The sequence below is a fragment of the Sylvia atricapilla genome, chromosome 6 (assembly GCF_009819655.1).
Source record: "Sylvia atricapilla isolate bSylAtr1 chromosome 6, bSylAtr1.pri, whole genome shotgun sequence".
NCBI classification, from domain to species: domain Eukaryota; kingdom Metazoa; phylum Chordata; class Aves; order Passeriformes; family Sylviidae; genus Sylvia; species Sylvia atricapilla.
In genome coordinates this window covers 13,104,566-13,128,696 of record NC_089145.1, presented here as the reverse complement: position 1 = coordinate 13,128,696, position 24,131 = coordinate 13,104,566, and the positions used below count along the sequence as shown (strand labels likewise).

The 24,131-nt window shown below is 36.5% G+C and overlaps 1 protein-coding gene and 1 long non-coding RNA gene across 12 annotated transcripts in view; both read left to right on the top strand.

The window, feature by feature from the left end:
- The window catches only part of SOX6 (SRY-box transcription factor 6), a 369,253-nt gene that overhangs the window by 125,227 nt on the left and 219,895 nt on the right, over positions 1-24,131 (top strand). For all 11 annotated transcript variants that reach the window (XM_066320815.1, XM_066320816.1, XM_066320822.1 and 8 more), the window contains one exon: positions 12,261-12,504. In XM_066320815.1, coding sequence (XP_066176912.1) covers positions 12,265-12,504 — 240 coding nt within the window. In that variant the 5' untranslated portion in view covers positions 12,261-12,264. The remainder of the gene's footprint in view (positions 1-12,260; positions 12,505-24,131) is intronic.
- LOC136362375 (uncharacterized) lies at positions 12,511-20,455 on the top strand. Its single transcript, XR_010743790.1, has 2 exons — positions 12,511-13,075; positions 14,233-20,455. It is a non-coding gene; the product is annotated as an uncharacterized lncRNA (long non-coding RNA).

Here is a 24,131-nt window from a genome sequence, read left to right as displayed (position 1 = left end):
AATGCAGCAGAAAGAAACTGAAAGGGTCTTTGCTGTCTCCCTTTTCACACTTTATTTTTGTCTGCCCAAATGTATGCCTCCTGATGGGCTGATGGGCACCTGCCCTGGTCCTGTCACCCCAGCCCTGCTCTGCGTGGTGCTAATGCCATGGAGAGGCTGCTAGAGTGGTTGTGTGCTGGGGACTGAAGTGACCTCAAATAATTAGTGCAGAGTTTGTGCCTGCTGTGCTGGGGGTCTTACGTATTTGGGTGACCCCCGTCTCTTTCATGACCTTTCTCCACAGGAGCTGCTGGACTGCAGTGCGTTGCCAAGTAGGAGCCTAACAATTCATGTTCAGATTAAAATATAAATTATTTTTGTTTCAGTAGTTTGTGTTTGATTTCTCCCCAAATTATGATGTGCTATAAGCACTTATGTCAGTTGGAGAAGTAATTTTTTTTTTTTTTTAAGTGCTTGTCTGTGTAAGTGAAGAGATCTTGTTATTTTGAATCAGTTCAAGAGGAATACACTTTAAAAATACTGAGAGCAATGGATACAGTCTGCTACCATTCCTAATCTACCTTACTATTTTTTGTATTTCTCTCATGAGTGTTTGGAGGAATATTACGGTGTCATATGATTCCTGCTAATACTGGTAGTCAGTTTTTCACGGAAAACACAGAAATTCCATACTGCAAAAAGGCGTAAATTTTCCATGCCAAGAAAAGTTGTTAAGGGTATATCTTTAGATGAATAAATAGGATTGAATTAAGTTCAGTATAACTGCTCTGATTTACAACATCTGAGGATCCGAACCAGTCTCAGAGGTCTGTAAGGCTTCTGTGTCTGTCATAATTCCTAGATTAAAAGATATATTTCTTTTCAGTTCTATACATATTTGGGCTAGACAATGGACTGTCTCGTTTATGGTTTGTGACAGTGAGGATAGCTGTACCAACTAAACTTGCCTGCAAATCTGTGTGTAATGTATGTCTCATGTTCTGTGTGACTGCTTTCGAAATTGTTAACAGAGCCCTCAACAAATGTCTATGAGAAAATGAAACTGTTCAAATCTGCTTAGAAGTAACAACCTGCACGCATTATGCACTGTTTACTTGTCTATTATAAATTATTACCAATAAACATAAGTGGAAAATGGTTACAAAATATAGCCCTGAGCAAAAAACCCCGACACTGTGAAGACAAGACTTCCTTACAAATGCAGGTCGTATGTTTTATCCTTAATGTATAGGAAAAAAATAGATCAGAGATGAAAACCCCAATAAGGCGCTGTATGTTTCAATGGTAAACATACTGCTTCACAAGTTATAAAAGAATATCTCAGCATTTTAGCTAAAATCACTTGCAGGGATCTAGCAGGATCTGCAGGGTAATGGTGAAAATATTTAAAATCATTGACAATGTTTTAAGTCTGCATTTTAGACCGTTGATCTTTTTACTTTCTAGTTATTTGGAAAACTATTCATCTGAGCTTTTGGTTCCTGTGCTGGCTTGTGTTTTCTTTTGTATTCTGATAGTTGTTCTTCATTAAATTCTTTAACACATTTAAAGTTACTGACACTGAACTTTGAGGACTCAGAAATGTGGAGCAATTCAGAGCCTGGGCACTCTTCACCTTTACCCTTATGAATGATTTTGGTATGCAGGTTTTCTTCTTGTTAGAAAGCAGATGCTGTATTCTATAGCCTTCCATGGAAGTGGGATAATTGAGAGTCCTCAGATATTGCAGATCTTTTTTTTTTTTAAGGATTTTGTGGTGCATTACAGAACTGAAACCAAAAGATGGGGAGAGTTTGTAGTTTGCTTTGCACTTGCTGCAGTTTCAGAGTGCTGCATGCAGGGACTGCTGCTGCTTGATCTCTGCAAGCTCCATAGTGAAGTGGTCTAAGTTTCACCTGTGACAATTACTTTCTAATGTTCTCTGGTTCTTTTTAGTGCCTAGTCCAGATACCTCAGTGAATTCCTTAACAAATACAAAACTTTCTTTGGGAATCTGGTTAGTATTATGCAAATTATTTTTTTAACTAAACAACAATTGAAATACTTGATGCTAAGACTTTGAATAACAATGTCTTGTTATTTCAGGCCTTTTTAAAGGCACTTAAAAGTGGTAGATATTTCACCTGTGGAGCTTCTGAAAGGATAGGAGCTTCAAAGTCTCAATAAATTGAAATTTAAATTGTTTGCACTTAATAGCAGATGATTACCTTAATTAATAGAGGAGAAAATGTTTTGTTTTACTTTATTTGAATTCTTAGAGTGTCATAATTATTTATCTTTTTTCTTCATATTTTTGTAGTGAAAGTAATTAAAATAAAAAGGATCCCAGGCTGTTGCACACCCAAGCAGTGGAGAGTTTTGTGGGGGGAGAGAGAGACAGACATGTTATCACACTTGTTCTTGGCCACATTGCCAATCAAATAAGGGTATTTCTCAAATATTTCCTGGGTAGATTTAGCCAGGCATGTAATCTTTTGCTGAAAAGAATGCTTCTTCAGAATACTTCAGAATACCCTCTCCTTTCTCCCAGTAGTAGCTGCAACTCACTAGTGAATGAGGTGGTTCCTGCAGTGGTCTGCAAACACATTTTAGGGTTCCCGTTGTGCGCACAGGTAATGATCATATTGTGTAGACCTTAGTTTAAAACAAAGCAATATTGTGCACAAGGCTGCCTTCTAAAAGCCTGTTTGTAAGGACCCTGAACAAAAATCAGAACTTCCAAAAGTTGCAGGAAAATGGGCATTGTGTCTAGTTATGTTTTATCTGATGAAAATACTTGGGCCTTTAAAATAGTTTTGGGTTTTTGCTACCTTCCTTTCTTCCTCTGTTCCCACTGGAGCTGTGTTGTGTGTGACCCAGTGCAGAGTACAGGAGCAACCATCCAAGGCCAAAGCTTGGGAGCAGGCTGCAGTTGGAAAATCCAGCTTTTCTGTGTTGCAGCTGAGCTCCTGTGGATGCAGCACCTGAGACAAGGCACAGCAGGAATTCCCGGCTGGATATGTGGAGCTGCATCTTATCCTCTTCTGCAAGGCTAACAATGTGTTTAAGTAGTCCTTGTGCCTGCTTTATCCAAAGGGTTAGGATGATAGCTGGCTCTGGCACAGCTGTGCAGAGTGTAAAAAAGGCTCCTTGACCATAACTGCCATTCCTTAATAGTCCTTCAGAGAAAAGCTGATGTCAAAGATTGATTCTTGGCTTTGCACAGTTTGCTCTTTTCTCCTCTTTTCTAACTTGCCCATAGCTGGGGAAACTTTAAAGAGTATGTGAAGGTGATGTGCATTTGCATCAAGAAATATGCAGGAACTTTATGTGTGTGTTGATAGTGAATGGAATATCAATACAGAAAAGATAATCCATGATATCCCCCTACAGTGCAAATTTTTCAAGAAGGGTTTAAGTTTTGTTTCATTTCTGTGAACCAGATGAAAATAGTTTCCCATGTATATATGCTACCTAGGACACTCTTTTGTAGTTTATAGGATGCCCAGAGCTACTGTAGATATAAAACAATTTCTGCTTATTAGATCTCTGCATCACCAAAATGCAAATTTCACTCCTGAATATGTAGGCCACTTGCTGAATAACCTCAAGAAATATATGGTGAAAATGCTATTTTTCATGTATTCAGATTACCTCCTTCAAAGGTTTTCCTCAGGTTTTTAATATCCTGAAAGACCCAGTTCTGAGGCAGACTGCAGTTCAAACTTCATTTTCAGTTCTTAGAATGAAGTCATTTAAATAAACAAATAAAAGAGGCACGTCATGTGTCGCTTGTGCCAAAGTATGCCATGTGCCAGTTAGAATTAATTTTTTATGGAACTTCACATATATGAGTTTATAATAGCAACAATACAGATACATATGCTTGTCCCCAGAAACTCTGCTGACCCTCGCAGTACTTTAAATGTGCACAAGTAAAATCCCAGCACAGTTGTGACCTGTGTTTATTTTTAGTGTTTCATGAATCACCTCCTTTAGCTGTTTTTTCTATTTTACAAATAAATCTGATTGCTAAATAAACTAGGATATTTGATAGTGAGAATAAAATCTCTCATCTGAATCTCTCATCTGGTTTTTTTCTTTTTGTGTGTGTGTATGAATAGCCAGATGGAAGTGTTTACCCTTTAGAGAATTTTAGATCTGATATTTTTGTTACATTTTGTTTCTTCCTGGTAATTGTGTTGGCACTTTGCTGATCTCAAGTTGTGTATTATTACAATGAAAGGTGACAATTTGATTGTCTTCAGTAGGAGAAGCAAGCAATTTTATATTCACTGAGCTGTCAGGTAACAGTACCTCACAATACTAAGAGCTCCTGGCAATGTGGTTTGGCACCTATATTTAAGTTCTTTGATGCTTGCATAACCTCTACTGAATCAGAAGTGTTTTGCCTGCTAGAAATGTTTTTAGGCTTGTAGAGTGAGTTTTTTTTTAAAAGAGACAAATCTGTAACTGAGCTGTGGAGCCATTGTTTTGTGTTACATGGAGGCACTAATTTGGTGCTTCAGTGCAACAGACTACAGGTGAGGCTGAAACTGATATTTCATTTCTCTGTCTACTGAGCTGATGGGTTTGCCTTAGAAATGAGAACTAAAAACGTGGAAATATGGGAGTAGAACATGGGAGGGAGGGAGCCTGGCTGTATTGATATTTCTGTTCTGAAATGCAGGGAGATGGCATGTGACCTTTCGCACCTGTAGGATTGAAAATTAACTGTTTAACTCATTACATGGAATCTTAGCCAAGTCCTGAAAATGTCCTGAAAATGTAGGAGGGAAATAATATAAGAATACTGTATCTTACCATTGGACCATGTTTCTCGTGGAACATTGGAAGGATTTAATCAACCTTTCAGGAGCTTATGCTAGGCACGTTTAAGATTTTTAGTTATTAGAACATACTTTATACTTTAACTGACTGGTAAGAGACAAAAAAAAAGGTAGTTTTGTCTTCTGTGTAAGGTCTCAAACATCCTAAAATAAGTTTTTCTTAGTATTTTTAGGCATCCTTTCTCAAAACCACTAATAAAATCATCCAGATATGCAACTTAGCCATTCTGATCCATAAAAATATGTGGATTAATGCTTATTTATAGCAAGCGTTGTTTTTTAATTTTATTGTTAAGGATTGTTTTTATTTATATTGTATATTCTCTTGCTGCCTAGAAAAACAAATCCTAATAAGTTGCTGATGGATAAATTCTTGGCACGCTCTCTCTTGTTCCCATAATTATTGATAAAGATAGCTGGAAGTCAGTACTGCCTTTTTTTTCTTTTTCCAACAGTAAGAAATTGGATATCCAGAGACACATGGCTCAGTCATAGGACTTTAAAGGCAGCCATCACTGAGAAGCTAATACCAACCAATTAAACAGAGGTGGTTACGTGATGTAACATTATCAGGAGAAACAATTCATGAGTCAAAGCATTCCAGGGCATATGAGCTCCAGTCCAAAGAACAGTCTCAAGCTGTTTAAATAAAGTGACAGCAATATTGTCAGCTAAAAATAAACTATAGAAAATATTAACTACAGTGACTGAAGATGAGCACAGCCCAGGTGCTAAATGACTATTCTTTCGCTGCTCTTTTACTGCCTTCAATGTGGGTTCATTCACCTGGGGCATTTTCAGTGAAAGCTTCTGCTAGTGGATAAAGAGAATGGAGCATTTAATCTGCTAAAAAATTGGTTGTAATTTTGGCATTTATGAATCCAAAAAGACACTTGGAATTTTCACTGAAGAATCCAGAGAGGTTGTGAGGCTGTTTTGCTGCATCCATTTTGATGTTTTCAACAACTAGGTGAACAGACAAGAGCTCATTCCCTAACCCTGGTACTTCACTGTGGCTGCATGGCTGGGAAGGTCACTCTAATGGGAGAACATAAGAAAATTACTTTCCAAAAAGTTCCAAGGAGTTGAGGTTTTTTTTCCCTGTTTTTTTTTTTTTGGGTTTTTTTTTTTTTTTTTTTTTTTTTTTTTTTTTCCAAATGAGAAGAAATACCATCAAAGTTGTTCCCAACCCTCTGAGCTTTGAGGAAGTCTGAATATGAAGTCAAACTTTGTGATTTGGATTCGTATCTATTAGCAGAAGTGTAATTTGCCTGGATTGGAAAAACAAATGCAGGAATAGCTGAGTGTGTATCTTGGAAGCCGTGGGTGTATTGCTTAGCTTGATGCTTATTTCAGCCAGAGATTTGGGTGCTCAGTTAACATTATAGCTGTCATTTCTTGAATCACATTTGCTTCCACTCCCCCTCCCGCCCTTTTATTTCCAAGGTGGTTCCTGCGATTACCATAAACTCTCTAATCTTGCAGTGCTGTTTATGATCTATATGTAACTAATTCATGTAGAATTCCTGCAAAATGAAGCCAAGGAAGAGCTTGAGGGAGTTGAGTTGATTGGCCTGAGGCCTTGCTGTGACTCAGAGCCAGGAACAGAAACGGAGAGATTCTCTCCCATTGCAGCCTTCTCAAGCTATTCGGGCTTTGTGCACAGGGATTTTTGTTGGGGTGTGGGGCCCCAGGAGAACAAAATCTTTTACTAACTGTTCAGTTGTATTCCTAATTCCCCTTGAAAAAAGAGACAAGATTTCATAATTTTAGGAAATAGCTATTTATTTTACAATGGCATTAAAATTACAGCATTAGCTTTACAGAGAGCTGTGTTGCTGGGTTTTGCCTTCACAACATTGTTTCACAGGGTAGAACTGCAAAATATTTTGGTTAATGCCAAAGCACACTCATTTTTCTTGAAGCCTATCTGAACAATAAGGCAGCCAATGTACCCCAAAGCTAAGTGATTTGTGAGGGAGGGTCCTGTGACCATGTTTAATATTATGAGGGGAGTATGCACGTTTTAAAACGTGGGAAGGGATAAGATGCTGTGGCTGATTTTTTTTACTTATGAACAGCAGGTTGGCATAAAAAGTTTACAAGGAAATGCTTAAAAGGTTATGAGTACTTCTAAAAATGGTTTCTTTTAATTTATTTAGTTCTGGAGTCACCAAAGCACTTAGACATGTGCTTAACTTTTTGAAACCGAGTAGTCCAATTTGAAATTAGTGGACTGCTTGCATACTTACAGTTAATCATGCACTTAAGTACTTTAATCTGGCACTTTGGGGAAAAGGAATGGAGACTGTTCATAAAAGCTCTGTAAGCGAATATATTTCTAATCTAATCTGATTCCAATCTACTGTTGGAGCTGTAGACCTGGGTTATGTCTCTGCTGCAGTCACTAAAGCAGGATGAATTAGTGCATCTGAGCACCATGCTACTGTAGTTGGAGAGCTATCAGAAGCAAGCTTGTTTAAAATTAGTTTGGATATCTGAGCATTACAAAGCAGTCATTTATGTGGCTGCAGTGTAGACATGCCTTTAGGTTTATGAATGCTTTGTGAGGGTGGAGCAGAGCAGAAACCAGAGTCCCTGGCCAACTATAAGTCTGCTTTGTCATATATCTCGTTGTTGTTGCTCAATTTATATGTTTTTGGAACAGTGTCTGGGCCATTGCATTGTTGTTCTCTGTTGTTGTACTTCGTGGCTTGATTCTGAAATGTCTGGCAGCTGAATCTCCAGGTCTTGCCTTAGTTTCTACTGTAGCATTTAATCATTTGAGCAGTCAACAGGGATGAAGATTTTTCAGGATTTGGGAACCTTTCATGTCAGGACTATCAGCTAAATGTTTTGAAAAAGGGGATAGGAATTTTTTTAAGAATTTGAGACCAAAGAAAAAGCTTAGACAAAAAAGAATTAATATTTGCATTTAGAAAGGTATAACACACACTAGGTGTAGGAAAAAAAAGAAAACCAATGTCATGTGAATCTGGCTGGCACTCTTTAGGGCAGAGAGAATTTCCTCTCTGATTTAAAACAAAATATCAGGTCATATCTATAGCAAATGGAGGTCTTTGGGACTGTATTTAGTGTTTTGTAGGTAAAAAACCCCTTGGCAGTTCAATTTTCACTTTACTACCTCAGTATTGAGGCTGACTGAAGTTGGGGTCCAATCCCTCAGCTTTAATGACCTTTCGATAGATGATCGCATTTTGTTCATGTCTCAAGTTCAAAATCAGGTAGAATTTATTCTAGTGTTGGAAAATATAGATCAAGATTTTTTAAATTCTCAAACTTGAGTAGGTGATAGGACTTTTGTTAATTAAGGCCTTTTTCAACCTTTTTTCATACCCATTAGATGTATTTTCCACCTTTAGTGATTGCTGTGTTCAGCTAATCTGTCAATTTAACCAAAGCAACAATTTCACAATGTAGTTTTCTTTCTGATTGTGTGCTGTGTAATCAATATACTGATATAATGTGAGTGTAATTTCCTCTCTTATTTTATCTCCACTGCACAGTATTATAAATAAACAGCTAAAAAAGAAAAAAGAAAGAAAAGCACCAAACAAATCTGTTGCATCTTCTTTTAAGATTGTACCACTGTAGACACTTGTTCTAGTAAAGTAGAATTGGACCCACTTGATTGCATTTAAATTTTTCATGCTTCAGCAGTTTGTCTGGGAGCACAGTAAAGAAAACCCCCCGAGCGAGGATAGTTTAGAATAATAGAACTTGATTTTGTGTATTATAGCGGCACCATTTGCGCTGCTGTAGTTAGGGTTGTGTCAGCACTTCCATTATAAACCCCTGTTTGCAGGGGTTATAACTAGGGAGATATTTTTTTATCAGAAACTTTTTTTTTTTTTTTAAATAATTCCAGTGAGTTTAATTGATAATAGCAGAAAAAAAATTAAAATAAATTATAATGGAAATTAGTAAATTTCTAATACGTTTTACAAGCCTTATTTATTATGAATATTGACTTCCCCCCCCACCCCCAGCAGGGAATTTAACAAACGCATTTTGAATATTTTAAACGTAAAATTGGGAAGTTGTTATGGCTTAAAATTTGACTGCTATTCATGCTCATATTTTAACATTGAAATATTTTAACACAACATGCAGCTCCACGGCTTAATTTTATCATAAACATAAACTACTCAACTGGGCCAGAGTCTTCTCTACTGGAATTGAATGAGACATTGGAGCTATTGACTGAACTCTGCCTTTTGACCTGATGGAATCATGTGTTCAGAATTCTCCCAAACTGCTGGATAACACCCATCTGCAGAGGTTAAATATGCTCTGCTTTCCTGATTGCAAACCCAGGCATAACTGGACACCCTCAGAAGCCATGTACAAATGAAGTATATTCGTTGAGTTAATGATTGTGCTGGGAAAAGAATGTGGAGGGCTTAATCCAACAGCCCCCTACCATCTCTCCCTTTAAACCCAATGCTTTAAATTTAGCAACCAAAAAGTTACCATTAAATTTAGTTGTTTTAAAAAAGCTTTGGAGAAAATAGAAATGAAACACACCCCTAAAAATTATGCCACAACAAGAGGAAGTGCCTGGGAGGCCTTGCTGAGCCTGTCTTCCCTTCCAGGCTCCAAGACTTGAGGTGACTGACTGAAGTGCAGCATGGAAGGGGTCTGTGCATAAGGCAGCAGTAGGGAAAAGTGGCAGGTGGAGCTAGGACGCATTTGAACCACGCCCTTGGTCTGTTCTCTTACTCCAGTACAGAAAAAAAGTTTCTGGGCATGGCTTGAGATTATTAGTCAGTGGGAATATTTATAATTTATTTTTAGTGTTAACAAAGTGCCTTTTCTCTATGTAATCAACTTACCAGCACTTGGATGGAGATTTTTAATTTAATTGTGTTTAAAACATCACGAATAAGAGGAAAGTATATTAGTGTACATGTCAAGGAAAAATGCTTCCCCTATAGTGCATTACCAGTAGATAGTTTTGCTGAATGGTCACTTGAGGAAACACCAAAAGCCTGTTTATGAAATAGAGGTGAAGCCTTTCTAGACTAATTATATTCAGCATGTAATTTCTAAACTTCAGTCTGAATTTTGATTTTCAATTAACATTCCCAATTTGAAGATAATTTTCTATTTAATGTAATTGCAGGAAATAATTTATTGGCTGATTAAGACTGAGGGCCCAGCCTTCCTTAAGAAAACAGTCCCTAACAAACCAGCCTTTAAAGCCAACTCGTAGCTTTGGACAGATTCAGCCTATTTTTGCAGCTGCAGAGTTGTGTTTAATTAGGATTGTGCAGTATTATTCATTGGTGCAGTTTGTAGTTGAAATTATTCTTAAGAGACATTTTCATTTCTAGTTTTGTGTCATGATTAATTTATGGTGAAGAAACAGCCATAGCTCTTGCTTTATGCAGAAGCTCGTTCAGTCTGAAACAGGAATGAGATCTGTTGAGAAGGTGAAAGAAAGGAAAACCCTTTATTGTGACTTTCAGTTTTCATGTCGGGTTTTCAAATTACGCAAAGCATGACTTATATTTTCATGTGAGTGATTACATTAACGTGACTACTTTAATGAGAAAAGGCAAAGCAACCCTTTTATTTTATCTTGGATCATGGCAATTATGAGCCAGAACCTTTTGAAGTACACACGATAATGCCGGTTGCTGAACTCTTGGCATGTTCTCTGTAGCATCAACAGAAATTCTTTAGCATAGGAAGAATGTAATGCACGGTTTAAATTCCTCAGTTCTGCTTATTGGCAACACTCATCTTAGACTCCCACTTACACTTAGGCTTCCCTAAAGAAAACACAAACCTTTTTTTTTCCCCCCACCAGTATCGAGTTTAAGAGGCAGGATTATCTCTATTTACAGAATAGTTATTCTAAATAGGTATCAGTGTTTTAATATGTTTCAGAGCACTTCAAAGCTTGTAATACTTTCATATTGAACTGTACATAATTAGATTAGTTGATCCTATATTAATTTTTTTTCACTGTAGGATACTAAATCTGAACTCCCTCATTAATTGTGAGAAATTTAGCATTAGCTGTTAAATCCTATGTGAAACACAGGCTGCTACATAAAAACTACTGTTTAAATTGGAATTAACTTAATTATTTTTCTTTGCACTTGATATTTCCTTCACTGTAATATTCATGAAAGCATGTGACAGATTTGTAAATTTAACTGTTAGTCTCAGATTTCCAGACCCTTTAATCAGTATTTATTTGTCTGTAGAAACAGTACTAGCAAGTTAATGATTTGCTAATTTGAAAAATGCTCATGTGGTTTCCTATGTTAACTGATTTGTGCATTTTTAAAGAAATGGTATGAAATCAATTATTGTTAAAAAGCAATTAAGGTGAAGATCTTATTCCTTAGTTTCTCAGCAATTTCAGCGTCAAGGATATCCTAAAGTTACTTAGACCTGGGAAAATAACTAATATATTTAAGCTGTCCCTTTTCAGGTTTATTAATGATTGTTTTAACAGTTGCAGTTAATCTTACTAGAAATTTTAAATGACAGTGTTTTCAGATTTTGAGTTGAAGTCAGTAATATTTTCATCTAAGTGCAGAAACTGTGGCGAAAGCTGTGTTTGCATATGAGATGGTAGTAAGAGGCCATTATTAGGAAAAGGCATTTAACATAAATCAACGCATTTATTCATTGCACTTTTAAGTAATTTAAAGTATTTTGTTGAGCTATAGCTTGTTCTTCATGCCTAATATGAAAGGAAACATAATTATTTTAGGTTTTTAGTTTGAAATGTAAAATGTTGCTAAGGTATTATCCAGTAATTTAATAAGCCTTTTTGGTTTAGAGCACTTTTCACATGAGCTCCTTGAAACATTTTCTGAAAGGTAAAACCGGGCAAAATTTTAAACAGTTTAAAAGCAGTACAGCTTTAAACAAACAGCAAAAAATAATAATTTAGCAGAATTCACAGTGGATTTAAAATTTATTCTCATATATGTAGAAAGCATGTTCTGCTTGCAAGGAATGAGGTCAGGTAAGCATGATGAGCTCTCTACTTTGTACATGCGCTTGCAAGCTTCAGGTTGCTCATGGGAGTAAGAGTTTAAAGAATTGAACTCAGATAAAATCAACATGAAAATACCAATAAAATCACTATTTTCTTATGACTGGAGAAAATGATATTGTTTGACAAGTCTAAATGAATAGAATGATGTCATATAACTTAAACCTGACCTTGTCTTGGCATCAAGGATTACTTTTCCTCGTGTTTTGAATCCAGATCCCCAAGCCTGTGCTTTTTAGAGTACTTCTGTTGACTGCATATAATTAATTTGTAACTGTTCTGGGCAGGTGTGATGCTCTTAGAGGACTGTTTTGAGCTTGATTTCTTTTGACACTGAGCACCAACGTGTTTTTTTTTTTTGTTTGTTTGGTTTTTTTTTTGCTTCGTAGAAGAATGTCTTCCAAGCAGGCTACCTCTCCATTTGCGTGTGCAGCTGATGGAGAGGAAACAATGACCCAGGACTTAGCACCACGAGACAAGGAGGAGGGCAACAGTGATCAGCATGCGGCCTCTCATCTGCCTCTACACAACGTAATGCACAACAAACCTCACTCTGAGGAGCTACCGACTCTGGTCACCACCATCCAACAGGATCCCGAGTGGGATGGAGTCATCTCAGCCCAACACAGGATGGTGAGTTTTGCCACCCTTACAGGGGCTTTCCAAATTTAGAGACATTTCCAAATTGTAAGAGAATGGCTCGCTCCAGTCTGGGGGAAAGACACGTTCAGGTGTAAAGCTTTTTAAATGTTAAAGCGTCGGCAGTAGATCAAAATCGTATGGTGTAATTGTAAATTACAATTGTATAATCTACTTAAGTATACAGGTCTATTTGAATGAGGTCATTTGATGAGTTCACCTTCTGAAAGGAAATGCATCTATTTATCATGTTTTCATTCATACCTTGATTTATGTCATAACCTTTCTAGCTCATATATTCAAGCATTAATTTCTGACAGGAGGACGTAGCTCACAACTGTTTGTCATCTGCAAAGTGTTGTGCTGAAGGAGAAAACTTTAATGCATTTTTTTACTCGTCTCTCAGAAACAGGACCTACCAAATCTCGAATATTATATTCTTACACAGCAACAAAGAAGCTGGCATTTTAGGTGACACAAACATCCTACTGTGCCTATTGAAATAACAACTTTTTGTGGAGAGGAAACGTGTTTATGAATAGCTGGATCACCACTTACTATACAGGTGACTTTGGAAATGATCAGAATTATTATCCCTATTCCTTTCAGTAGCCTAGATATAATTATTTAGTGGTTGTAGCTCAGTCTCTGAATCCTCAAAACTCTGCAATAAATGTGTGGGCTGAATGGGCAGAGCATCTTAGTCAATTTATTTTCCTTGCACTTGTTCTTCACAAACAGAATTAATGTATGTGGAGCAGCCAGGGGTTCTGTAAATTTAGAACATCATAATTCCAGACTCTCTGGAAAGTGACTTTCAAAAACCTTAAGTCCAGACAGTTAGCTTAAAAAGAATAATCTGCATTTCCATAAAATTTCTTTTCTACTTCCATTAAATATCTATGAGCAGATTTTTTTTTCATCAAATCTTTTTACAAATCAGCAGATTTCAATAAAGTTAAGCACAACTGCAGAATTTTTTTAGCACCATTAACAATAATGAACTCATTTTAATTTTGACTAGATATAAAAAATCTAATGCAGTAATCAAAAGAGATACCAAAATTGTTTGTGCATATTGTGATGTCTGGAATTAGATAAATAATAGCACTACAATAAGATTTATTTTGTTAATATAGTGTTGGGTTTTTTTCCTAAAATCCAATTGATTCGAAAGATCAAACCAAACCAGAAAAATACTATCTAATCTGTAATGCACAGTATAACCCAGTGCAGAACTTTCTGTCAGGCTTAAAATATTCCTAGATATTTGGGTGCCTCTTGTGAAGAAGGTAAAATTTCCACTGCAAAATCACTTTAAAGAAAAATTATTATAGCTTAGCAATTTGGAAAGATACGTAGTAAGTTTTATGTGTGGTTTATATTCAGAATTTTGGACAGAGAGTCACTCTTTGGTCCAAGTTATGCAATAAGCACATTAGAATAATTTTAACTTCTGTGTTATCAGGAGGACAAGCTGTGTGCAGACTAGAAAGGACTGATCTTGTTTGTTGATGGAAAAAGTTAATCTGTGAATTCATCGGCTACTTCTCCATTCATTCAGAGAGGCAGGTGCACTCTTGGAATTTTGATATTACAATATCATGGGCAAAATTACTCCCTGTCCTAGAGAGAAAGGAACTCCTAGATTCCAGCAGTCCCTCCATGCTTTTTTTTTTTTTTTTTTTTTTTTTTTTTTTTTTTTTTTTTTTTTTGGTTCAGCCTGTTCCTTGGACCTGGAGTGAGCTGAAATGGTTGGCCCTTGTGCAGAGTGATCAGTTGTGCTCACATTGCTCTGAAGGAGTTTGCAGTCTCAGGGGCAGAGAGCAATCTCTGTTTCCTTCCCTAATGCTGCACTGTCATGTCAACACTCTCTGTACCTCAGGACAGGCACGAATCAGTGCACAGCCTATCATGTTTCAGAACAGGTGCATAAACTTTGCTTGAGGGACTTAGCACTCTGGTTTTCCTATCTCCTTTTTCCACTAAATACTCCCTTATATATGTAGATGAATGTCCTGAAAATCATTAGCAGTTTCCACGAGTCCCTAGGCTTAAATCTGGTGGTGGATATATGTCAACCTTTTTTCAGAACCTCTCAGCTAAACCAAATGGACTTTTTTCTTTCTTCCCAGCTCAAAGCTGGGTGTAATTTACAAGGCTTGGCTACCAGTGAAGACTGAAATTCTAAGAAATGTTTTTTCGGTTGCAATTAAAAGAGCTCTAAAATATATAGAGCAGGGTCCAAGTGTATTTTCAGTTAGGTGGCTTAGATGACTTGTGAGATCATAACAATGAAGTGGGAAATTTTTTTTTCCCTTGAGGGACTGTCATTTAAGTACCTTGTTTGGTTTTTAATGATTTTTCCCCCCTCACTTTAAAATGTTCTTTATGAGCAAACATTTAAGTCTCAATTCATTGCAGAAAGTTTCTCTGAAGTATCTCAGTCAAGCAGGCATTTATACTGTTAAGAAAGAATTTAGAGGGGCCTGCAACTATCCTGATGAAAACATGTTCATACTCCTTAGAGGGAGGATAGATGCTTCTTTCCAGAAAGGCAGATTCCAGAAGGTAGGTTAGGCAATTCTGAGATAGGTGCTGTGGTAGCGTCCACTTTTTTACTTAATAAACCCAAATTCCCAGAAGGTGAGCACTTTCTGACCTTTTCCAGGCGGATTCTTTAGAAGCAGATTTGAAGAAGCACCTGTTCATAGCATCTACTTTGAAAGTAAAGACAGTAGTGCTGTCATTAAAATGCATCAATAATGTGTGTTGTCTGGTTAAAAGTTAGTAAATTCAAAGAATGCTGTGTCGACATATGGGGAGGAAAAATTTCTCTTTTATCTGCTTTCTAATTAAGGGCACAATCCTGTATCCTTTCTGTCCTTAAAACTACTAAGGAGTTCACTGGAATCTGAAAGAGCACACTGTATGCATCATAATTTGCTACAAGGGCTGTACAGATCTCAAGTTTTGAAAAGATACCGTAGGAGGGCAATTTTAGTGAAAAAAAAATTGAGTTTTTACCCAACATTTATGGTACGCAGCACTTTCTGTAATGTAAGATACCTTTAAACTACATTGTTCATTATCGGAAAAAAACCACACTGGCTAGAAATGTTTTCAAACTTTCACTCCCTTTTGATATCAGGCATTGCTTTCCACTGAGTCCTTTGTGTATTCTGAATGTCTGGAAGCCAAAATATTTTGTTTTAACTCCCACTCTATAGTATTTCCCAGCTGTGTACTTATATGGTGTAATAAAAGGATTTAACAAATGGGAAATAGCAGCTGCATTTGGAAATTCCCTTTGTGCTCCCTTTTCATTTGACAGATTCAGCAATGTGTAACAACTGTAACGTCAGACCTGTAATGACTTATGCTGCCAGTATCATTTCACCAGCCAATTTGATGTTACAGTGGGGGGAATAGATAAAGGTACCCAAAGATTTCTGTGGATTCATCTTACTGAGCTGAAAAGATTCTACTTATGTTTCTAACTGTAACTTAGTATAAAAATAGCTGGATGTATGGGTATTTATTGCTGATTGTAGCCCAAATAGAAAATAAAATCTATTTCAGGCTAAGCCTGTATCTATTTGTTGTGTCAACTGTAGGGAAGAGGGCAAAGTGGTACTAAGATAATGGTGAAAGTATTGTGCCTGGTCCAATGAGACAGTGAAAAGCAGGCAAGAAAATAATAAAATTTTTAGATTGCATCAGTTAAGGCAGCAGAGTGGGCAAGCAGGAAAGGCTAAAAAGACTTAATTTTGCTAAATTTAATAGTAATTGAATTGTTGTATCCCAGTAATATATTTATTGGCCAGTGTGTAAAGAAATGGAAAATATCAATATGCACTTGTTCACCTGGGCACCAGAAATGGCCCTCATCTTCATACAGAGCCCCACACAGCCCATGAGGTAAATTACAGAGATTTTTTTTAAATTTTTGGTCTGAAGTATCAGGAGACAGCAGGGCTAACAAGAAAATGCAAATTTAGGTGGGGAGGGGCCTTACCTTCTTTGAGGAATGGGGTGGTGTATTCCCATACTATTAAGGTTAGACTTGGGACTCATGAACAATAAATTTTAGCAACTTTAATCTAAAGAAATGTGGACCTTTTCTCCAAAATGCACAACTTCTTATCTGTTTCCAGCTGTAAATAACCCATAGGGAGGTGATTTCCTACCCCCAATCCTGGTGTAACAAACAGGGGATGTGAGGAACGCACAGGCACTGCGGTGATCATTTGTAGGTGGTCCTGTGCCACTGTGATGGTCACTGGACCCTTTTCTGTCCCCACTGCTGTTCCCCCACTGCCCCAGGGCAGTGAGCAGTGTGTGTTAGTGAGGCAGTGTGTGCATGCACTGAATGAGGGCAGGCACATCTTTTTTGGATGTGAGGGACTCTCACAGGGCACCCCTGCAGCAAATCCAGTCTAAACGATGGGTGTCATTTCCCTGTGACTGAGGGAAACCAAACACAGGTACATACACAAATAAAATTAACTGTCTCCAAATATACACTGTGTTTCCCTATACATTGTGTAACATCGTTCAGAGACCCCTTGGATTTAGAAACTAATTGTATCTCATTGCATTTTATCTCAAATGGCAGCGTTGACATATTTCATAATTACGTCAAGGCTCTATCTTTTGTTGACTTCTTGCCAAAGGAGTGAAAGGCTTCCTACCTTTCCACTGTGGTTGCGTGTACATCTCAGCAGTACTGAGAGCAGATTTATACATGCAGCAGAGAAATTGAAGATCTCTTCCTATCACATGTATTTGTTCCTTTTAAAATCATTTTAAATCACCATGTATAAATTCTTATTTTATATAGCTTTAGCAAAGCTACTGTCATCAGAAAGACAGAAGTAGGTGGTATCCTAAAGGTCTTAATATTTTGGTGCTTCTGTCTCTACATAAACCAGGCACAATCTTGGTGCTCCCCCCCCACCTCTTGCTCCACGTTATTAACTTCTCATGTTGAAGGTTCTTCCCTTTAAGGAAAATAAACTCAGGTGTTTAGGGAAGATTGTTGAAAAGCGTTTACACATGCTAAACACTGTGAATTTGTTGTTATATAAATTCATGGCTTCAAATTCTCGAAAGTTATAGATACAATTACATGTTTTGAAATTTTATTTTTGGTTCCTTTATGGGCTGAATATGAACATATAAAATGCATCAAACATAAATGCCCTAAACTCTGGCAATTCTGTTTCTGCTAAATTGCTCATGCAGCTGTTATTTACATGTACAAATCTGAGTTTTGTGATCATTGAAAGCAATTCTACTCTGCTTGTGATATTATCTCTGCATGCCAGGTAGTGCATTAGAATTTTTGTCTAACTAAAGAGATAAATACCTACATATATAATTGCATGGGTACGAAGTTTTGGCTGAAATTAAAGGGTGTGAAAAACCTGAGGATATGGCATTTTATATTTCCATAAAATAAACATCTATGAAAAATATATTGCAGAAAAGATAGAATTAATTCTTTTTCAAGGATGTTGTTTTGATTCAGAAGGCATTCAGGTATCTGCTTAACTTTACTTTATTAGGACTACCAGCAACTATAATGTTAAGCACATGTCTAAAGGTTTGAAATATCAAGGACTTAATTTTACTAGCTTTAGCATAAAAAGGTTTTAACATTTCATATTAAAAACAATAAAACAATTCCCTAGAAGTGTGCAGGAGAAAGTCTTTAATGGAGGTGGTGAAATACAAAATTGAACTTTATTTGAAGAAGAATCAAATAATTGTTCTTGTTGGCATGCTGCTTATATTTGTTTTATTTTCATTCTGACATTATATAATTTTTCTTTTCCAAATGCACAATCTATTTTAAACCCTTCCCTATATTCTAGGGTGAACTGTGTTTAAACAGAATTAATCATCACCTGAGTTCTTCGCAAAGGACTTGTGGTTTATGTTCATGTAAATCTGTAGTAATTTTATTCCTTTCTCCTATTATAACATTTCCTATTTTTATGAAGCAATTTCTGAAAACTTTTTAATTCACTTCTGTATATTGACATGAATTTTTTCAAAAGTAGAAGCATTAACACGTTCTAAATTGTTAATTTTTTTTTTTCCTTGGGCAAGAAGGAATCAGGTATGCATGCTGATTAACACACTCCAGTCATTAACATGTGATTATGTGGGCTGCATATTGAGCACCTGCCAAAAGATAAAATCCAGCACTTTACTACATCTGTGCAAGGACTTTTTGCATTTCTTTTGTACTTTGACAGCTCAAGAAAAAACAGACTTTGGTATCTTTGTTCAGCATAATAAAACTGTGTACATAAAATATCTTCATGGAGGAAGGAAAGATACTACATATATTTATTTTAATCTTTGAGGCCATGAAAAACCCAGGGACTGAGACTAACACAGCACCAAGTGTAATATGAGTCTCCTAATGTACTGTATCACTGACATTCATATACAGTTTACAACATTCCTGCATGTTTATAAGGATTATCTGTTCTGGGATTCAGCCAATGTTATTGTAATTCACAGCAATTTTATGTGATACCTTTATGTCTCATAAATTTCTTGTTTTTATTTCAATCTTCCAAATGTTTCATCAGTGTTTACCTTAAAGAAATACAAGTACTCTATGCAGCAGGCTGGTTTCCTGCATGCATTCCTCTGCAAATGCTAAAAGGAGGACATAAAACATGTAATGCACATCATGTAAATATACAGAGGAGGATTTTCATGTGCATTCGATATTGCTAAAAACATAAAGACAAATTTTATTTTTCTATTTACAACAGACCTACTTATAAGCTGGACAATTAAGATGACCTAATAGGGGGAAGCTGGATATACACAAAGTGGTCTGGAGTATCCAAGCCACACAACCCTTGTTTTATTTGGCAGCTTTTGACAAGCATGCATCACAAAATATGTGTCTTTATTTACCCAAGAGGTAAACAGTGCTGATCAGCTGGGACTGATCACAATGCTTCTTCAGTTTCAGTTTAGATGAATATATAAGTCTAAATAATCATTTTGTAAATGGTTGTCCATTACTTATTCCTTAATAAGAGCATTTAACCAAAGTGCAGGACATGAAGTCTCAATATTGTTGTGATTTATTACCAAATGTAAACACTGGGAGTTAGGACATATGGTATTTGGATAATTAAGGAAATCCTTACCATCTAACTCTTACAAAAGCACAGGAGTTTATGTCTATCATTTGTGGGTGAGTTGATTGCCATATAGAAGTGGTTTGTCATTGTATTTAAAAATTTTGAGGCGATTTTCTATTGTGGAATGGAGCAAAGTGCCTGTCGACGTGTGTCAAATTGCTGCTCATTTGTAAAGAGAAGTGTTTGAATCACAAAGCTGAAAAACGGTAACCCTCTGAAATCTAGATACCCAAAGCTGGTTTACCTGGTTTGCTCCTGCACCTGGGTAGGAAGGGATTGCTGCAATTAAGTGGTCATATTTTACACGAGACAAAAGTCCCTGCCCATGTCTACCAAAGAGACAGCTGGTTTTGCAGTGGCCTCTTTATAAGACCATACTTGGATTATATATGCCTTATTATTATGACATTTCATTTTTAAACCTTTGATCTAAAGCTTTTTATTTTTTTTTTAAATTTCTCAATTTAGCATATTATTTCTTGGCTTAGAGCTTACTGTTCTGTAGTTTCTTCTTGAGGCTTTAACATGTGTGTAAAAGATGGAATACAAGCCCTTTACAGATTGTATTCAGCCTATACTTTGGCAGTGAAATGACTATAAGTTTTATCAGAGTGAATGCTGATTTAAAGACTTGAAGCTTTATTCCACTACTTGCCATTTGCCCTCCCACTAGCATAATTTGCTGAGACTTAACAAATGATGTTCTCTCAATAGCTCATAGCAGTCATTCTCATGCCTTGGATTTAAATAAATCTTTCTTAATAAAACTTTTGTGTTTTTTTCTTAATCAGATGAGAATTGGAAATGATCACTTAGATTTTTAATTTATTTTAATTCTATTTAATTAAATTCCTCAAAATGGGAAACCATATTTAATGTAGTGATTGGAAATGATTTTGTAAACATTTGCTTTCATTATATGTTAACTCCAGACTAGTTCCAAGTGCCAGCATGCCTCTAGTACTTGGAATCAAAACCACTCTGGATATCCAACTTTCCTGGGGTGTTTACATGTGTCCCATTCAATGCAGAGACAGATAAATATCCCTTTATAACAGAAAAGCCTCATCCACATGGAAATAAGCAATTCAGCTGACACATTTTATGTTAGCAATATTTGCTTTCTACTTCTTGGCCATTCATCCTGTGATTTCAGTTGAACTCCTACAGAAAACGGTTTTCTCTCTGGCTATTAAGTGGGATTGCAGTCGTCAACTTTCAATCAAAGTTGATCACAGTTATTATTAAATTGCTAACTAACACTGTGACCCTGATTTTGTACAGCCCCCAGCTTCATTTCGCAAGGTTTCCTCTTTTCTCACCTTCAGAGAGCTCCAGGGGATCCATCCTCCCTATGTGAAGCATAAATACTGCCATTAAAATCTGCAGCCCCGTGCGCTTCCCCTCATTTAAGACTCCTGACAAGAGGATCCAGCTCACCAGGCTGTTGGTCTGTCTTTAACCCTTAGGAGGATCCCAAACAGAGATTTGTTCCAAGCCAGACCTCCACTCGTGATTGTGGTGTCTCCAAACTGAGATGTTGCGCCTTAACCCCCAAATGCAGCCCCTCCCCCCACATCCCATATTTTGCACTTTGGCTATTTGGAGGAAGGAGAAAGAATATTGAATTTTCTTTTTAACCTGTAATATAGAACAGTAATTTTGTGTGTGTTTGCTCTATTTTGGAAGTGAAAAGGCTTCATAAAAGGTGAGCAAGTTGGGTCATGATTCAACTTGCAGGTATTGCTATAAAAGTTTCCCAATATGAGAAGTACTGTGTCAGCTATCAATACCTTTCTTTTCATCACTTTCAGCAGCGCTTCCTCATTTATCCTGTTAAACCCAGTGGGAGCACTGATGGAAAAATGAACTACTTAAACTGTTAGAATCTAAATGCACAAGAAAATATTTTTTTACACTAACAAGAAAATTATTATTTGTTCAATTGCTTTTCAGTAGAAACATCTAAGAAACTATAAGGACTTTCCTTTCTATTAACAGAAACCATGAGCTCTTTTTGAAGGATATAACCCATGTAACTTTTGACATTTAGTGAACGCGCTTGCCAAAAAAATAATTTTCTCAGAGTAAGATGTTTACTGAACTATCTTTACATATTATCTTAGTGTAATAGTTTTAAAGGAATAATTGTGGTGTGTGGAGAAAATGCAGTGTGTGTAGTCACAGAGTTCCTGTCTTTATTTTTATCAAGTTCTTTGTAATTATTCCGAGTTGTTCCCGCCATACCAAAGCTGCACTTGAGCCGTTCACAGCAGCTCTAAAAGAAATGACCAACAAGTCACTTGTTTACACCAGGCAGCCTGGAAAGCTGGTAAGACTAAGGAAACTGTTGTTGGACCACATATATTCCAATCAAATTTGAGGTTGGTTCAAGTATAACATCCCTCTAACATCAAAGAGGCCAAGGATAGACCTAGGAAAGCTTTTCCCATGTTGTGTTAGAACTCTTGTTGTTTTCCAGCTGACATATGAGAAAGGTGGAGGTTTTAGTAAAAGTAAAGTATGATTTCATGCAGGGGCTATCTATCCCTGAATGAGTCATCCATAGTATTTTAGTGTCCATGCCTTGATACTTTTGGGGTTTCTGCCGTTTGTTCATTTATTTATTTTTTTCCATTTTGTACACTTTGGAACTTAATCCTTAAGTTTTAGCGTCTATATATAAGTATTTAAGCTGTTATAATGATATAATTTTGTCAAAAAACTAACCACAGTGGGTTGAATGATCAGTAATGAAATTTGGTCTGTGCTAATTGGCTGGCAAGAAAACGTAGACAGGAAAAATGCCATTTATTTACCTTGATATGAACCCCCAACCTTTCAAAAATGGACTCAATTTTGCCCCTGCTGAATAGTAAGCAGCTTAAATAGAGGTTCAAGATTGAGTTTCTCTTTTCAGGTGTTGAGCAGTAAGGTTTTCTGGCTTAGTCATCTCTGCAACTACATGTTTTTGCAACTGCAAGAATTTTTATCAGACACAGGCAAAGGAGAAAAATTAAGATACAAAATCATTGTACATGTTGTTTAAGCATTTAGATTTGTTCTTTTTTTGTTTAATAAGCTGTCTTCAAATTTTAGTTGGCCAACTGTTAGACACCAGTCTAGAGAGGCCTCCATTGTGGTGGACAAATATCCCTGTGCAACCCCTTGTACATTCTGGTACGGGCATAAACAGTTCTACAATTATCCAGAATTATTGTGGAAGTGGGAGGATAGTCTTATAAATCTAGAAAAAACTGAGTGGGATTCTGAAGAAGCATTAGCTGTGTTAAATCTTTTATCCATAGACAAAATATTTGCAATTTATCTGATTATATTTTCCATATTTTCCCCCTCCTTATGTGGAAATCACTGAAATCAGTGAGAATAGCACACCCTGAATAATGTACCTTTCAAAGGGAAATGTCATGTGTTGAAGACACTATCTCAAGTTTAGACTTAAAGTATCATTTTTACCGAAATACATTAATTTTGAACCTGAGAATCGAACGATGTGTCCCTTGTCTAGTGTATTATGGAACTACTGGATGAATTTAGGCACCAGATTGTGTCCACATACATTAAGTGGAGATTCACATCAGCTGTATTTTAATATAAATTGTCTTATTTTTATCAGCGATGTTGAGAAAATTTGACTAGCATAGAGAATTTTCATCAGTGCTGATGGATTTCTCATTTGGATTTTACAAACTAAAAATATTTGAGTTGATCTTGGCTAGGCACTTGTCTTTACTTCCTCTTCCATGATCTTGGAAAATACATGAAAAAACCTTAATAATGCCCTTTCTTTTCTCTCTTCAGATCAAACAAAGTGGGAATTCCTCATTCTGTAAAAGTTGGCTTTAAAAAGCTTATTAAGGATGAGAGATGTGTCATTATTGAATTGTTCCATATTCATATTCAAAAGGACCATGTTCTCCTTTCCCAACCCTGAATTCATGGGCTTGTTCTAAGTTAGGAAGCATGGTGGTCCTTTTCCATGTGAACTCTGGATTTTCTAGGGAAAGTGTTCTATGCATTAGAGCAAAAGGATAAACAAACAGTTTGCAGAGGTGATAGCCTTCTTCTTTCAGACAACACACGTGATCCATGAGACTTTTCAGAGGATACCTGATGTATTAGGAGGGTCTCTGTGTGCTGCTCATGAATGTCAATGCAAAATAATTTTATTAGCCAGGTCTGCATCTGGTGTATGTGATACTTGCACTTTTGGTCTTGCAGTGGGTGAGGTGCTGGGATAAGACTGGCATGCCACAACAAATGGTCTGGAAAAGGTTATAAGGTCTATCATGAAAATTGAAATCCTTCATAAATTTGCTGTAACATTTACTTGATTTTCAACAAGCTGAATGCTGCAGTAGCAACTTCTCTTCAAACACATTTGAATCAACTTTTTTTTTTTTTTTTTGAGAAAAAGATACC